This window comes from Polistes canadensis, unplaced genomic scaffold (genome assembly GCF_001313835.1).
Source record: "Polistes canadensis isolate GaletaPanama2010 unplaced genomic scaffold, ASM131383v1 scaffold_53, whole genome shotgun sequence".
Lineage (NCBI taxonomy): Eukaryota > Metazoa > Arthropoda > Insecta > Hymenoptera > Vespidae > Polistes > Polistes canadensis.
This window is the reverse complement of record NW_014569600.1, coordinates 872,228-890,014: the sequence shown is the minus strand read 5'-3', so window position 1 is coordinate 890,014 and position 17,787 is coordinate 872,228. Positions and strand designations below refer to the sequence as shown.

At 34.7% G+C, this 17,787-nt stretch overlaps 1 protein-coding gene across 2 annotated transcripts in view; it reads right to left on the bottom strand.

The window, feature by feature from the left end:
• The window catches only part of LOC106785612 (DE-cadherin), a 158,781-nt gene that overhangs the window by 1,341 nt on the left and 139,653 nt on the right, over nucleotides 1-17,787 (bottom strand). Inside the window, exons 2-15 of one of the 2 annotated variants that reach the window (XM_014746237.1) lie at nucleotides 9,231-9,307; nucleotides 6,456-6,600; nucleotides 6,078-6,316; nucleotides 5,564-5,587; nucleotides 4,656-4,844; nucleotides 4,203-4,489; nucleotides 3,794-4,064; nucleotides 3,090-3,669; nucleotides 2,845-3,026; nucleotides 1,423-2,761; nucleotides 1,116-1,339; nucleotides 803-1,018; nucleotides 368-707; nucleotides 133-285 (exon numbers count right to left, since the gene is read on the bottom strand). In XM_014746237.1, the coding sequence (XP_014601723.1) occupies nucleotides 133-285; nucleotides 368-707; nucleotides 803-1,018; nucleotides 1,116-1,339; nucleotides 1,423-2,761; nucleotides 2,845-3,026; nucleotides 3,090-3,669; nucleotides 3,794-4,064; nucleotides 4,203-4,489; nucleotides 4,656-4,844; nucleotides 5,564-5,587; nucleotides 6,078-6,316; nucleotides 6,456-6,600; nucleotides 9,231-9,307 (4,266 nt within the window). The remainder of the gene's footprint in view (nucleotides 1-132; nucleotides 286-367; nucleotides 708-802; nucleotides 1,019-1,115; nucleotides 1,340-1,422; nucleotides 2,762-2,844; nucleotides 3,027-3,089; nucleotides 3,670-3,793; nucleotides 4,065-4,202; nucleotides 4,490-4,655; nucleotides 4,845-5,563; nucleotides 5,588-6,077; nucleotides 6,317-6,455; nucleotides 6,601-9,230; nucleotides 9,308-17,787) is intronic. The other variant, XM_014746238.1, reaches the window with a different exon arrangement.

Below are 17,787 nucleotides of genomic sequence, written 5' to 3'. Positions count from 1 at the left end.
AAAACAATTGATTTTATAATTTTATTATAGATTAAAATTATTTATATTATATAAAAATAATCAGAAAATCAATTCTTTGATTGGTAGTGAATTAATTTCAAAATTAGTCCGCACAATTGTAATGATACATACATGAAGCTAATGACGACAAGGAACCGTCAGAATTTCCGTCACCCTCGTAAGCGTAATGCCTAACATCGTCGAACGGATTCGTGTCGGGATCTTTATCGCAGCTTTCCTTCTTGCCATCTAGGAAACCACAAATATCTGGTACCTCGTCAGGAGCTAAACATTAAAAATAATCGTTATGAGATTTACATGAATTTTTTTAAATATATCAAATATTTTATCTGAAATTTTAATTTACCTCTGCCTTGAAGACCAACAGGTGCTATTTTAGATTCAATCGGTGGTGCATCATAAATAGCTCTTAAAACATTCAAGTCGTAGCCAGTGTCTACCTCGCCACCACCTTCGTCTTCATAATTAATAATGTTATCCCTTATATCATCCATATCTTTATAGAGGTCATCAGTCTTTCTTCTGCGGACTACTACCGCTAACAGCAATATCAATAGAATCGCTACGCAAACTAGGATTGCGACTAAAAAATTAGTGTCGATGCCAAATGACACAGCCTTTGCCATTCCATGATCACAACCTGGATCTATATTTCTTGAAAACGCTGGCATTCCTAAATTATATGTCTACGAGAAAGATAGTTTTTTTAGATAATCAATAATACATTAGTTTATCCTTTTTTTTTTTTTTTTTAATAATTTCAATGTCGAGAATAACTTACATTTCCATTTATAGTCATATTTCGAATGCAACCAACAAAACCTTTTTCAGTTGGCTTGTGATGCCAACCCAAGTTCTTAGCTAAATATGCTAAATTCGTTAATGTACCGCCCACTTGCATCGGACTATTTACATTAAGGAACTCATTGGAACCTTCTGGTGCAGTCAAACTCATGCAAGCTGATATGCCGCAATTATCTACTTTCATTTCAATTGACTATAATAAAGAATTAATTATTACGTTATTAGTTATAAAAAGCAAACCACTTGATAATATGATTTTAAATGTAACTAATCAAAATTATATCACTCACTGTCTTGGTCCAATAAACATCAATCCTATGACTCTTGCCGTCGGTTAATTTAATTTGTCTTTGATATAATCTTATAGTACCCGTACCATAATCAACATAGAGAACAGCGTAACCTTGTTGAATTTCTAGTGCCATAAAATCTTGAACTCCTAATTTTGGACTATATATCATTGGGCCGAAATAAAATATGAGACCACTATCGATTTCTGGCGTGATTTCTAAGCCTACGAATAAAAAGAAGAATGTATATAAAGAACACAATAATTTATTAGACGGGTGATTGATCATAAATTCAATTAATTTTTACCTAAGTGTGAGTCATCACAGGCCTGACCAGGAGGCGGCATTATAGCCCAGCCATCGCCGTGGAAACCTATACCTAATAATTCACACCTTGGACCCTCCAATCCTGGGGGACATTCGCATCTATCAGCTAATGGTGTACCACCGTTTAAACAGACAATAGGTTCAGCGACATGACAAGTACATTGAGGTTCAATAACAGCTCTGACACCAACGAAGGAACTGGTGTTCGTATAAACCGGATAAGGAACGTTACTAGCGTTTAAGAAACTTCGACAAGAATTGTTACAATGCACTTTTTCGTAAAGACACTCGTCGATATTCACCATCAATATATCTGCTTTCATCGCACGCTCAATGTTCGCAGAGTGTTGTGACATGATGGTATTTAATTTTTCAGGAGCATAATAAGGACTACCGTGTGCTGAAAACCTGACATCTAAGAAAGTCTTGTTGTGATAAGGAGAATGAAGAACGGTGAAAACATCAACGTTGTCTATCGATGTATTCAACATGTAGGCTATTTTTTCCTGGAATATATCTTTTTTACTGACACCATTTTGATCCGGTTCAACAAACTCTTCCGCAGTTATGCCAGTAAAACGTACGGATCCGGACTTAATCACCGCTTCTTCGGGAATTTCCTTTACCGTAACATTAACGTAAGCGTATACTTGATGACGAGTAATATTAGGAAGTCTTTCTTCTGTTACGAGGAATTTCATATGGAAGGTATCGTTCGAGGTACCAGACAAGAGAGTTATCATACCAGTATCTTCATCTAAATCAAAACCTTCTTGCGTCGAGGCCCAAGTAAAATGTTTATCAGGTAAATCCCAATCATCTGAATCCTTGACATAAACTCGTCCAATTTTTGTATCCGGTGCATCACCTTTGTAAACGTAAACGAAAATTGAACTCGAACCCTCTTCCATACGATTGTCGTTCTCATCACCAATAATGACTGTCAATGTCGAAGTTCCTGTCATCGGTGGCTTCCCACTGTCCATTATAGCTATCGGAATGTTATAACTTTTCCTTTCCTCGCGATCGAAGGTAACCTTCGCATAAAGGTCCTTGTCACGGATGTCAAATTTAGATAAAATCTCTTTGTCTGCGGTCTCGTCGATCCAAAACTTAAATGGCGGTCCATTCTCATCGGAATCCCTGTCCCGAGCCTTCAACTCTGTTATTTTGTCGGGTAGTTTATTTTCACCCCAGACTACGTACGTCATGTCGAGATAGGGAGCGTTGTCGTTTATGTCGATTAAAGTTATGTTTACGGTAGCTAATTCTCGTAAAGCTGTTGGCGAGTCATCTTCGTCACGTGCCATTACCATCACCTAAACGAATGAAAAACAAGAATAAAAAGGATTAAATAAAATATAAAAAAGAGAATGAAATAAATGTATCTTCAAATATTTACCGTCCATACGGGATAACCAAAAGGTGGGTCTCGATCGAGTGGTTTCTTTAAAGTAATACAACCAGATTTGTTGATACTCAGCAGGGGTTTTTGATCATCCTTTAGAATAAAATAGGCTATGTGTTGATCCGCGTTTCTATCCTTTATATCTGGATCATAGGCGACTACGGTCGTGATGCAGCCTGAAAATAAATAAAGTAGTTTAATAAACAAATATAAAGGAGCAAATATTTATCAATACTAACCATCGACCAATTTTTCTTCTTCGATGGTCGGATTCGTATCGAATTCTTCGAAAACAGGTGGATTGTCGTTCACATTTTCAATGAAGATTTTAACGTTAGCGGTATCGTTGTAAACGCCATCGAACGCTCTCACGGTTAGATTATATTCCGTGATTTTTTCGTAATCCAACGGATTGTTAACACGAATCTTTCCTGTAGTACTTTCTATGTAAAAGCTATCATTGGTATTACCCTGAATGATGCTGTAAGTAACAGGACTTGCGGTATCAGCATCTAAAGCTTTTACCTCGATCACTACAGAGTTTATATTTGCGTTTTCTAAAATAGCATTGGCAGTGTAAACGGGTTGGGTAAAATGCGGCGCATTGTCGTTTTTATCAGCAATCTCAATACGAAACAATTGCTGCACTTTGTTGTGTTCTCCGGTGTTGTATAGGGCGCTAGGTGAATTATCAGTCGCGGTAATCCAAACGCTGTAAGTACTTTGGGCCTCCCGATCGAATGTAGTTCGAGTTGTTATATTTCCGGTATGCTTGTCGATTGCGAATAAATCCTTAAAATCGTTCAGCTCGTAGGTTACCTAAACAAAAAAGAATAATTAATAAGAAAAGGAATACAAATTTTATGAAGAAGAAGAAGAAGAAGAGTATAGAAATGAAAATTACGAGAGCTAAATAAAGAAACTCTGATTGAAAGTGGTTTACCTTATTGTGAGCCGCGGTACCATCGGCATCTATGGCCTTTACTTGCATAACAGGAACTCCTGGTGGTTCACTTTCAAGAACACTACCCTTTGTGAGCTCTCGAAAGGCCGGTACATTGTCGTTCACATCAAGAACATCTATGTCTATCACCGTTTCAGCGGCCAAGTCATAATTGTTCCACGCTCGAACTATCAACGAGTATACCTTGTTACTTTCATAGTCTAAATGCTTCGTTAATTTAATGTCAGCAGTGTTCTTCGTTGACTCGAGACTGAAAGAGATAATAGATTATAAATAGAAATAGAGCGTTAAATGTTTATCACGATCATTATTGGTAATAGTGATAAACGCGAATGATATATATTATAACATATTACGGAGCAATGATAAAACGTCGCTCATTTCCTACCGAAACGTGCTATCCTTGTTGGTCTGTTCTGTTTTACCAGTAACAAGGACGAATTGAAGATCCGGATTGTCATCGATGTTCGAGACGGCCTGGAGTCGTACGATGCTAGCACCAAAATCACTGAAATTCTCCAAAAGTTTGATCGGTTCCATCGGCCTTGGTAGGAAAGCAGGTGCCTTTTTGTGCGATTCGACTACGCGAATATCTAAACTGATAATACTTGATTTTGGATTTTCACCTTGGTCTTTAGCGGCGGCAGTCATCGAAAACGTGTAATCTGGGTTTTTCTAGAAAATTATATCAAATTTTTGTATTCTTTTAGTATCGTTAATTAATTAAATATATTGAAGCATGAACGAAGTTTATTTATAATCGAATAAAAAAGAAAAAAACAAAATTTGTATCTTTCACAATTGTCCGTATATTAACTTTTGTCGGATAGAAATGGCTTACATCTATAATTTTGTTGAGATATATGACACCGGTGTTGCGATCGATCCTGAAATATACACGGTCTTCAGATTTGCTCGGGGAAAGGCTGTAGCGAACGACGGAATTGTTACCGTCGTCTATGTCGGTTGCAGACACTCTCATGACTTCACGATTCAATGGTAAATCCTGTGGTACCGATTCCTTGTATGCCTGTGAAAAGGTTTCAATAAAAAAAAAAAAGAAAAAAAAAAAAACAATTAAAATGACATCCCATGTGCTTGGATTATTCAACAAAATGGACGACAAAGAATTACGAGTAACAACATGCCAATCACATTTGAATCATCATCATCATCATGCGCGTATAAAAATTTATATTACCGTTGTTGCGGGATAAAAAAACAAATAATAAAAAAGAAAAAGAAAAAGAAATAAATAAATGGAAATATAAATGATCACGTATGTGATGTTAGTAGTAGTGATGCGGAAAAATTTGAGCTTCGATGAGAGCTTCGAAGAAAGATTCCGATTTTTACAAGGAAAAAGATGAACAAGTATTTCTTCCTCTTCTTTTTCTTTTTTTTTTTCTTTTTCTATTTTACATGCCGATTAGATTATTCCTATTTTCCTTGTCAAAGAATTTTCTCTCTGTGTATCATGGAGATCCAAGCGAACCCTTTGACACGGAATTCTTCGAGAATCTTGTCATCGACAAGCTCTTAGAAATATGTATATCTCGAGGAAATATTTTGTAGTATGAAAAGGTATGGAAAGATGTGCGTGCATGCCTAAAGATACAAAGAGGTATATAAAGAGAGAGAGAGAGAGAGAGAGAGAGAAAGAATGAGGACAAGGAAACAACATCATATGCATTCGTCGTTACATCATCCAAACAAAAATTCCATTCACACTGAAATTTCGAAACCAACCTTCCACACATATCCACGGTAGACCTGGATTTGAAAAGAGAAGAAAAAAATCGAGCAAAAATGTCGTTAGTACAAGCGATATTGGAGAATGACATGAGCGAGAATGGTTTGTTAGTAAAACTAATTGTAAAACGGAATATGTGAATACTAATATATTTTTATGAGATAACTTTTTAAAAGCGACGATACTATCGTGATTAAACATTTTTGTCGTTTCTAAGGATGTAATTATTTAAAAAAAAAAAAACGAAATTATACAATCGCAAACGTAAATCCTACTGAAAAAAAAAAAAGAAAATTCTTACGTATTACTTTATACAAACGACCAATGATTTTTGTTGTTGTTGTTGTTGTTATATCATAAAATTCATTGTCTTTTTTTTTTTTATATACATATGAATATATGTCAAGAAAATTGGATTGCGTTCTTTGAACGAATCGATAGAAAAACAAAAGCAGGGAAGGTGGAAAGGGGGGGCCAAACCAACTCGAAAATAATTTTCTGGTTACGCACCACTTTGTCGAACACTGGTTGGTTGTCATTGACGTCTTCGATCGTAACCTTGAAAGTACAGCCGTCATCAAGCTGAGGCATTCCATTATCTGTAGCAAGAACTGTAAGATAAACCTCCTTTTCACGTGCCGGTTCGTCCCTGTCCAAGATTTGAGTTGTCCTGATCAATCCTGTCTTATTGTTGATTTCGAACTTCAATCTTTCGTTGTGAGCCGTGACAAGAGCGTACGTGATCGTACCTTGAAAAGAATAGATAAAAAAAAAAAAAAGGAATATTTTATTTTTGATCTTTATTTCACTTTATTCGAGTAGAAAGGAAAGGAAGAAGTCTTCTGATATAATATAACAAGAGAAATTGGATTCTTTCATTATATTTACCTCCTTCGTCCGGTGGGTCTTGATCCTCGGCATGTACCTGAATGACCACTGTACCTGCTGGTTCTTCTTCCTTTACTACAGCGGCATACATCGAACAATTGGTGAACATAGGCTTGTGATTGTGATTTTTTCCTTGCTGTTGAACCTACCGATGAAAGGTGAAAAAAGTATAATAAGTTAAAAAGATAAGTAAGTAGTATGGTGTGCATGTATGTTGCAGATATTAGGGTGAATCCAAAATTCGTACGTTTATCCTGTTACAAATTGTTTTATAAATTGTATAATAAATTGTTTTTGTAAAATTTACTTTCGAAATATTATTCATTTTAAAACGCACGAACTTTTGATTTATCCTAATATATAGGTATGTGAGTATCGTGTATAGATAGTTACATAATAAGATTACAGAAGTAGGGTGAAAAGTGTAAGACAGTTGAGCATGATAAGGAACAGTGTGATGATTCGGATTAGGAGTTGTTGTATTATAATATGGTATAATCAAGGTATGTATATATAATAAGGTGAATCATAAGAAGTAGGACACCTGAATACTCTTTAACAAAACACACTTGTACCCTATTAATGAAACTGTAACTGGAGACTCATATCTTCAAATGAATAAAAATATTGTAATCCTATCAACATTAATCAATTTTTCATTTTATTTTTCTATTCTTGATAAAGCCATACTTTTAAGACACACATTGTATATATATATACTTTTAACAAAATCTCTAAAAACGTTACTACTACTTATTACGAGAGTAAATAAAACGCGAGAATAATTTGTTCAAAAATTAAAATGAAAAAAAAAAGAAGAAAAAAAAGAAACAAGTGAGACGAATTAAAATGATAACGTATATAAAACGGGTGATGAAAATGTAATGAAAAGAAAAGAATAAAAATAGAAGAGAGACAACAAAAAGGAAAGAGAGAAAGAAAAAAAAAGAAAAAAAGAGAAACAAAAAAAAAAGCAAGGCAGTTTCTCGTTCGACGATAGGACAAAGCCGAGGATTAATCGGCCAAGTTTTTTGGACCTACCGCAATAAGACGCCTCATAAATTAAAGTGCTCTACACGCTTATAAACCGTGCGCCATTAATCACTATTTCGAATCTCTTCTCTCTCTCTCTCTCTTTCTCTCTCTCTCTCTTTCTCATTCTCTTTCTGTCTCTATCGAGTGCACTCACGCGGCACTGTTCACCGATTATGTCGTGTTTTCTCCCTAGACGATGCAAAATTAAAGGGAAACCCCCCAAGGGAGAAACACAATAGGAAGGAGATAAAATATGAAAGGAAAATAGGGGGGGGGGGGAGGGTTCGATGGGATGAGATTGAGAAGTAACGATCGACGATCCGTTAAGTAGTAGTAGTCCATTGGATTTATATTATTTCATTTCTTTCTTTCTTGTTTTGTTTTGTTTTGTTTTACTTTCGATTGTTTTTTATCACATGCAAGTATATTCCGTTGGGTATTTTTTCCGTTAATATATTTCTTCACTTTTTTATATTACTACACATTCTTCCCTTTTTATTTAATTGTTATTTTTTGTTTTTTTTTTTTTTTAATTTCTCTTCCCATTTGTAAAAATATAATCGATAACAAATCACTAGGATCGTTAACAAAGGGATCCTTTTTACCGACGCGGAAAAATCCCACCGCGAGAATCCCCGGAATATTATCATGATAACGTGCGAACAAAATAAAATCTTATTATATACCCCTATGCGAGAGAGTTACTTTCTTTTTATCGACGAATTTACAAAAAAGAAAAAAGGAAAAGAAAAAAAAAGGCTATGAAAAGCGTGCAGGTTATCACGATCGTATTGGATAAGAACGGTCGGAGGAGATGTTTCTGAATATATAGAAGGGCGCCGAACAGAATTAAGTATAATTGGGAAAGCGTGTTGAACCGGGTGAGATGCACTTTCCGATAAAATGGCGAGATCGAGGCATGATCTTTCCTACTAAGGGAATGGGAGTGAGGGGGGCGAGAGAGTTGGGGGAAAATAGAAAGCCCTTTCTGAAGATAAGAGAAGAAGTTCAAGATAGTGTAAAAAATTTCGAAGAAAAAGGTATATAAAAAAGAAAAGAATAGGAAAAGGAAAGAAAGGAGAAAACTTAAAACACAAATGTTTTACCATGGATTCGTGAGCAAATATAGTAGTTCTTGAAATAAGGAATGATTTGATTTCTCGTGATAGAGAAAAAGTTGGCTGGTGGTGGTGGTGATGGTGGAGGATTGAGCGGGGGCGGGCGGGGGGTGATGGTAGTTGCAACGAGAAAAGAGCAAAGAATAGAATAGAAGAGAGATAGCCTTAACAGGCGCAATGGCGTTTGTAAATATTTGACATCTCGCGAAAATCAACGATAGGATAAATCCATTAACTCGGCTGGAAAAGGTTCCTCTCCTCACCGTTAGAGAACTTGAGTTGAGGAAAAAAGAAGGAAAAGAGGAGTGAGAGAATGAGAGAAGAAGGTGGCGAGGAGGAGGGGTGAGGAGGAAAGGGGAAGAGAGGAGATAGAAAAAGATTCAGTTCGTTTTCAGAAGAATGAGAGATATAACGGTGGTGAACGAGAAAGCTACGGGAAACGACATCGGGGTAAGAGAAAAGCTTTGGAATGTAAAGAAAAAAAAAAGAAATAAAAATAAAGAAAAACCAAAACAAAATGAAGAGAAAGCGAAGGAGAGTTCTCTGATGGGAGGTAAAAGGAGTAGTGTGAGTGATAAGGAAGGAAAAATCGAATCAAGAAACGAATGGAAAATGCACTTACCACTAATTCCTCTTCCTCGCTTAGAAACAGCGATCTCACGTCCAGGTGCCTTGAGTGTCTCAATCTCGTTGCATCGGCTGTAACATAAAGAACCGAGATACAGCCCATTTAGGATATTGCAGTCTGTACTAGAAGCGGTTTGGGATAGGCCAACGCAATGAGACACGTTATATATGCGAGATACTGAGTATTTCTCTCTCTCTATCTCTATCTCTATCTCTATCTCTATCTCTGTGCAGTTTCTCTCTCTCTACATGAAACTAATGCAACGGAACTATTCTAATTATGAACCATTACACCTTCGACAGAGTGTGTGTGTGTGTGTGTGTGTGTTGTTGATTGGTAGTGGCCTCTATATTTTAAATAAAGTGCTATTTCGAGTGTGTCAATATCGAATCGTGAATTTATAATGCGGAAAAAGAATATGAGAAATAATGTATATATTATTCATATATTTATATTTCTTTTGTTTTCCTTATCATATATATCAAATGAATAAAAAAATAGTTTCTCCTCGACTGATAATAAAGCAAAATCGATTTCAACGATATCGTTTTTATATTCAATTATAATACATTTCCTGATAAAATATAAAGATTAAAATAATTATCTCGTGGGAGAAGAGGAGAGGTGTTTAAGAATTCGAAAAAAAAAAACGACTTTTCACAATCGTCGAATGACAAACAAGTTTCTAGACGTATATAATAAAGGGGGAAAAATAAAAAGAAAAAAAAGAAAAAAAAAAAATAAATTAAAGAAGCGAAAGAAGAGAAAATATTCTCTCTCGTTTATTTCCAGTTTGTCGTCCCCCCGGTTAATTTAAATCTCATTATTCGCAGTAAAAATCTCTCGTCCTCATTATAATAAACGTAAGCAGACAACCGAGTGCGTGAGAGTACGCATTAAAAAACAGGACAACAGAGAGGAGAGAGACGTGAGAATATAAGCTGCTGCTTCTCCTAAACGACAATAGCACGCACGGGAAAACTTTTTTCCCATTTTTTCTCTTTTTTCCCCCTTCCTTTCTTTTTCTCTTTTTCTTTCCTTTTATTTTCTAAAACACACATCTATTCGTTGATAAGCAACTCTGTGATCGATGTAAAAACGAATGGGGAGGGGGAGGAGGAGAAGATCGAGGGTTCGAGTCCGAGAACAAGTTTCGATAAGTCTTTGGTGATCGATGTGAGAGAAAAAGAGTATGTATGTGTGCGTGTGTGTTGCTTCTACTATTCGGTTAAAGAAAAGTTTTGTTCTTTTATCATTTGACCGGGTCTATTTTGAAGATTTCGATCGGACGTCGAACGAAAGAACGAACGAACGATCGATCGGTTAGAGAAATGAAAAGAATTTCTTCGATGAATGAATCGAAAAAAAAAAGAAAAAAAAAGAGAAATGAAAGTCTCCTCCAACCCCTTTACGATCTCTTTTATACGATGATCCCCAAACGAGGGAAAGTTAGAGAGAAAGAAAAAGAAAGAGAGAGAGGGGAGGAGAGGGTTCAAGATGGAAAGAAAAAGGTAGAGGTAGGTTTTCTTTGCGAATAAAGTATCAAAAAAAAAAAAAAAAGGAAAAAAAAAGAAAAGAAACAATCATGGCGTACCGCGATTCGTGTGACAGGGGAAGAAATTTATTGCTAATTACTTTTCGTTCCATAGAACGGATAAATGCGTATGTGTGTGTGTTTCGCACCGAGCCTCTCCTCTCTTCTCCTCTCTCTTACTCTCTCTCTCACTCTCTCTCTCTCTCTCTTTGTCTCTCTCTCTTCGATGCACCCGACCAACCGCAATACGTGACGGCGACGATGCAATGTCATTTTCATCGAGCGTGAGCTGGCGCCGCAATGCGGTTAGCCCGCACTTAATACGCCTAACCCGCGCGATTTTTGAATCGACTCATCCAACCTCTCCTCCCCTCCCCCCATATCCCCCTTTATATTCTTCCTTTTACTCTCCCCCCACACCTATTACCATCATCCCATTCTCCCGTCATCGTCTCTCTCAACAATTTTGAAATTTTTCGCGCGATTTTTATCATCCTCCCATTTGTACTCACCACCACTATCGTTCGCGAATGATTTTTTTTTGGCTGGCTGGGTTTGTTTCTTTTTTTTTTGTTTTTTTTTTTTTTAATAAAAATTATATAATAAAATATTCGAGGAAAAAAAAATGAGAAACGTTATTGCGAGAGTCGGGATAGCGTCAAATTAGAAAAAAACAAAAGGAAAAAACTGCAAAATGAATTTCGATCAGTGCTTCAGATTATTTTTTCGAATATATATATATATATACGATGATTCACTACACCACCTTTGTCGCTTACTGATTTAACTTATTCCCCTATATTCGTGAAACGTTGCTTTTTATTTAACGTTTCCTTTTTAATGTTAGACAAAAAGTAACAAAGAGTACAATTTAACAATATAAATATTTGTGATCTCTCATTTCTCTCTAAATAATATTGTTCTTTTTACGATTCCGATTAATTTCCGTTATATGATTATTAATGATAATCGAATACATTCGTTTGCGTGATTGATTTATATTTATATTATTATTGAAGTTATACTTCTTTTGGTGCGCGTTTTAGAAAGTGAAGTTAGATGCGACCGAAAAATCGACACCACGAAGTTGACGATATTTACGATGCGCGGGAAAATTGAAGTTATTTTTGAGGTTATGGAGGTTATATTCGTTTTAGAATATAAACTAAAGAAGTATAACTTCTTACGTGCGTACATAAGTACAAACATCAGTTTTTTATCATCTATAAATTATATATGATTTACAAAAAAAAAAAAAGGAATTAAAGTATCGTGTCTTCGATATTTTACAATGATCACTCGAATTTATAATCATTCGAAGTCCAATTCGAAGCTCGTTGTTCTCAGAAGTAGTCACGGATCGAAAGTACTACAACACTCATTCTCTTTCTCTGTCTCTCTCTTTCTTTCTCGGGCAATATCTTCTTCCGCTCCAATTGGCCGAAACTCATTGGCGTACACGTACCTTCGAAAATAAGTTGTAAAACGTCGACGACGAAGACGAAGACGACGAAGAAGACGACAATTTGTTGTGAACGAAAAAGCGTGTATAACAGGCGTTGGTTGCTCGTTATAACGTCGGAATCCATGGGGTTTACAAAGCTACGTGACTTTTTCAACTTTATCAGTTTCGTGCCGCCCCATTCTCTATTTTTCTTTTTTTTTTTACTTTCTTTCGATTTTTTTTTCCTTTCTCTCTCTTTTTTTCTTTAAATTAACCATTATTACCATTGGAAAAATCTTTTACATTTTAACATAAACATTTTAACTGATAGCTTAAGCTCTTTTATCAATTGCAGTCCTCCTCCTCCTCCTCCTCCTCTTCCTCTTCCTCCTCTTATCGGAAAAATCTTTACAATTTCGAAATGAAATTCGGTAAAAAAATAAAAAAGAACAAAAAAAAAATTGATAACCAACGGAAGATATCGTTTTCGAAAATTTTTCCCCGGAATATGGGGGAAACTTTCTCTCTCTCTCTCTCTCTCTCTCTCTCTCTCTCTCTCTCTCTCTCTCTCTCTCTCTCTATCTATCTCTATCTCTCTTTTTTTCATATGTATGTGTTACATATTTATTTCTATCCCTTTTTCACATATTCTATCTTCGATTTTTGTTAGTAGAGGTGGGGTTGTTGGTTGGTTGGTTGGTTGTACACGCGTGACGCGTAAAACGAGAGGACGGCGGCGCTTCCCCGTTTTAATCGTGTTCTTTTTTGTTCTTTCTCTTTTTTTTTTTTTCTTTTATTAAAAGCGAACACGCTAATATCGGCGACGTGCAAAAATACAAAAAGAAAAAAAAAAAATACAAAAAGAATAAAAAAAGAGGTAATCAAAAGAGATAACCGGGTGGTACGTGCGGAAGAAATGAAATATAAATTTTAAAAATAAAAAAATAAAAACTAACTTCACAATACACACGCGAAAGAAAAAAAAAAAGTAAAATAACCAAAAAATATATATACAAAGAGAGAGAGAGAGAGAGAGAGAAGAATAAAAAAAGGAAGGAATACATTTTTGAAAAAAAAGTTTTAAAACACAAATGGTCGTTTGCACGAGATACATTGGCTTTTATTTGTAACTTCCCTGTTTCTTCCTCACTCCTCCCTCCCTCCTCGCACTGCCCCATTGAAGGCGTTATCGATGCATAAAGCCGATCCCTCCCCCGCCCGAGGTTTCCCGCATTGTCGACCGGAATTCTAAACGGGGCCTAATTTCGTGCCATAAGGCAAACTAGATTCAATAACGAGCAGCGCATAAATCCGCAATTTCGGAAACCGTCAAGAGAGAGAGAGAGAGAGAGAGAGAGAGAGAGAGGAGGTAGGAGAGAGGGAGAGAAATAGTACGCGTGCGTGCACGTTTGTGTTTGTCCCCTTTGTATGTGTATGTTGTTTGCCAGAGAAGAGAAATTTATGGGCCATTGAGTATCACCGGTACTCGAAACTAATAGGATGTTAATCGGTATCGCATTGGCGTCGTTAATTCTCATCCATATTTTTTTGGGGCATTTTTTTTTTTGACCTTTTTCCTCCCACCCTTGGTTGTTTCTTCTTTTTCTTCTTTTTCCCGAGCTACAGTAGCAGTAGGTAAAAAATTAGAAAAATGATATCATAATCGAGGATTAAATGGAGATATTAAAAGCATTTATCGGAAAGCATGCCAAAGAGAGAGAGAGAGAGAGAGAGAGAGAGAGAGAGAGAGAGAGAGAGAGAGAGAGAAAGAGAGAGAGAGAGAGAGAGAGAGTAGAGGAGATTAATCGAATACGTTCCGACTATATTGGTTTTTTCTCACATTTTTTTATTATACTCTTTATCTAATATTATCCTTATCGAAATATCTTTTGAATTCATTCATTCCTCCCAAAAAATTATGTTTTTTTTTCTTTCCCCCTTCCGAGTTTTCGACACACGACACAACATCGCTTTTTCTTATTCGAACACATTTTTATTTGTTAAATAATTATCGTTACGACGAGATATAATTATATCGTTTTATCGTTTTAATTTTAAAGTAAAAACATGAAAAAGATTTCGCGATGAATATATTATTTTATATATATATATTTGCTTTTTTTTTTTGCAAGAAGAAAACTACTGACCCGCATACACACACACACACGTTTATGCGATAACTCAAATAGAATTACGTTAAAAAATCATTCTACGAAAGTTTCCTGCAACTTTATGCTACCACTTTGGAGAGCTTTTAAGGATATTGTCGAGGTGGAAGGACCCCCCCTCCCCCTCCTTTCCACCCTCTTCACGGACTAACAGGATATCTAATTACGTAGAAACGTTCTCGAACTTTATCGTCGTAATTTCTCGCGCCAAAAAATTCGAGACGATTTTACGGTGACGTAATAATCTGAATGAGAGGGAGAGAGAGAGAGAGAGAGAGGGAGAGAGAGAGAGAATTTTCTACTCTGGAAATCATTATTTGTCTAGAAAAAGAGTTCTCATCCTACTCACAGTAAATAACAATCATGTCCTAATTAACGAAATGAAATAGAAAGAGTAATTGTTTGATAATAGCAGTCGAGTTTAATATCTCTCATTTTAAAACTATTTCCTTTTTTTTTCTCTCTTCTTTTTTTTTGTTCTATTCTACAAATAAACTACTAACGTATTATTCGTTTTTATTAATTCGTAACAGGAAGTTATATTACGATTTAAAAAGAATATTTGTCAATGTAATTCTTCTTACCAAAATTATTGCTTTTCAAATTTAAGAATCTAAATTTATACGTATATAAGAATAAGAATAAAAATAAGAATAAGAAGAAGAAGAAGAAGAAGAAGAAAATGATCCTTTCTCTCTCTCGTCTCGTAAACGAAACAGATCCTAAATGAAATCGTAATGAAAGGTAAAAGAAATCTTTGTAGAAGAATGAACGCGAACGAACGAACGAACGATCTATCTTTTTCACAGGATCGTACGAGATTGGAATTCTCTTTGGTTTAAAGGACAACGACAGACGATAACGAAACGTGTGTGTTTGTGTGTGTGTGTGTGTGTGTTGTTTGCAAGAGGACAATGTAACGTGAGAGAAAGAGGAGGGGTCACGTTACCTAGGAAAAAGGATGAGAAAGAAACTATGTTTCTGTTTGTTGTATTTGCGATAGTAGGATACATTTGTATGTATTTTGAGTATATGTGTTTCCATGTATGTCTCTCTGAAAGGTGTTATCAGCGATCGTAATCGGAAAGACCGTGCTAGAGCACGCTTGGGACCGGTTTCACATTTTTCATATTGGCATAGCGAACCACGGGAAACGATATTTCCTGAAAGGCCCGATAACTATCGATAACTATCGAATCGATTCGCTTTTTCGATAGAAATAATATAAAACGAAATATCGTATTTTATATATGGATATGTTACGTGATATACACGTATAATATGTATATTATGTATGTATTTTTGGGTAATTATAACGGTGGTTTGAGTTTAAATATTGACAAAATTATAATAATGATTGAACAATTTTATTCTTATATTTATTTAAATTATTAAATTTTTTCTATTATTTTTTCTTTTTTCTAAGAGAGAGTGTACACTATTAAAATAATTATATTATTATTTAAGTGACACCGCGACAAGATTGGAAAAAAAATATTAGGTATAATGGTTCTGAGGTAGAATTTTGTTAATATATATTCATTGAATTATTATTAATATTATTATTATTGTTATAAAATAATTGGATAAAATAGTTACTTATTTTCCAATTGATTATCGTATTACGTCTATTACTTATTTTAGTATTAACCTTGATTGGCTTACAAACTGAAAGCACCGGTTCACTCGCACGCGAATTGACAGTGCCAGCCAGCTGTGGTTGTAAACTCAATCGAGTTTATTAATTTATGCAGAAAACGAGTACAGTTCGTCCATTACGAGATGGCTATTCGAATAAGCTTAATGATAGAAAAAGAAAAACTTTTGTTAAATTTTATATTTCGATCGACGAACCACCTATATTACACGGAAATAGTAAACTCAATTAACAGAAACTAGGATATATCAATGGTTAATATTTTCTATTATTAGTATCGAAATAAATTATTCGCAAAGTTTTCACGAAAATCGATATATGGTATCTTTATTATTCGTCTAACGATAATGAACGAAGTATAGTATCGCTAAGTATCTTTTTTAAGTTCTACTGGGTGTCTTCTTATAAATTTGATATTATACGAGCCAGAAAACGTATCGAATAAAAATTCGTTTTAAGTTTTGGAAGAATAATTTTTCTTTTGTTTTTTATATTCATTAATTTTTATATAACTCTACGAATAAGAATTTAAAAAATAATAATAATAATAATAGAAAAGATCGGCATCAGTATTTCGAATTATAGGACATCGTGTAGTAGTGATATATATATATATATATATGTGTCTGTATGCACATGCATAATATATACTCGTATCACATAGGTGTTGGTATCTATTATACGTTTAGATGATACACAAGGTTCGATGTAAAAGCGAATTTTGCACGAACGTGTCTCCACGACATGGAATTGTGTGTTGTTATCAATATGGATAATCCTAGTAAACGACACACCCCTCTGTGTCCAATGATCTTTCAAAGAATTAACCGGTCGGCTGACCTAACATTTCCTGTCATAGTTTCTATTAGACGTAAGCTATTATTAATATATCACTCTTCTGCTTCCTTTCTAAAACGTTTAAATGTTATTTTCGAAGATTAGTATTCATAACTTGTTTCTTGTTGTGTATTCCCTTTTTATTTTTTTTATTTAATTTCCATAATTATTTATCTTTATACAAAAATTTGACAGTGTTTCTTTTTATATCTTTTCTTATATCGAAAAATACTTTTAATTAAATTTTATATAGTTTCGCAAGAAAGGTAGAAATATTTTCTACACAAAATTTATAATTAGAAAATTTCAAAAGAGAAACCATTAGGAAAAATAAAGGTAGAATAATATATATTTTATTTAAATATCTCTTCGAAAATGACATTACTATTTATTCCAAATTATTAGGAAATATCAGTCAATTATTTACTCATTAAAAGAAGATAACATCCTTTAATCTATTTAATATAGAACTTAATTTTAAATATTACGAAGAAATCATACACACGTACTTTAACAGCTGACGATAATTTGTTAATAATTGTTGATAAAAGCAAAAAAAAAAATTGTTCATTAATGTTTTAATCGAACGAACAAATAATTGAACATATAAATAAATAACGAATTCGAATAATTCGATGTTTTATTCGAATTTATCAAGAACAGTAGGGTAGCATTGGTATAAGTAGAAGAAATATCCTCCTAGGAAAATCACTCTTTTCGTTTTCTTCTTTGTCTATCTCAACTATCAACTACGTCTAACTCGATTAAAACGAGTTGGCTACCGTCGGCATTTGCACGTTTACTCGCTAGCAACTTTAAGTCTCGTCAATACTCTTCCTTCCTTCCTTCCTTCCTTCCTTCCTTCCTTCCTTCCTTCCTTCCTTCCTTCCTTCCTTCCTTCCTTCCTTCCT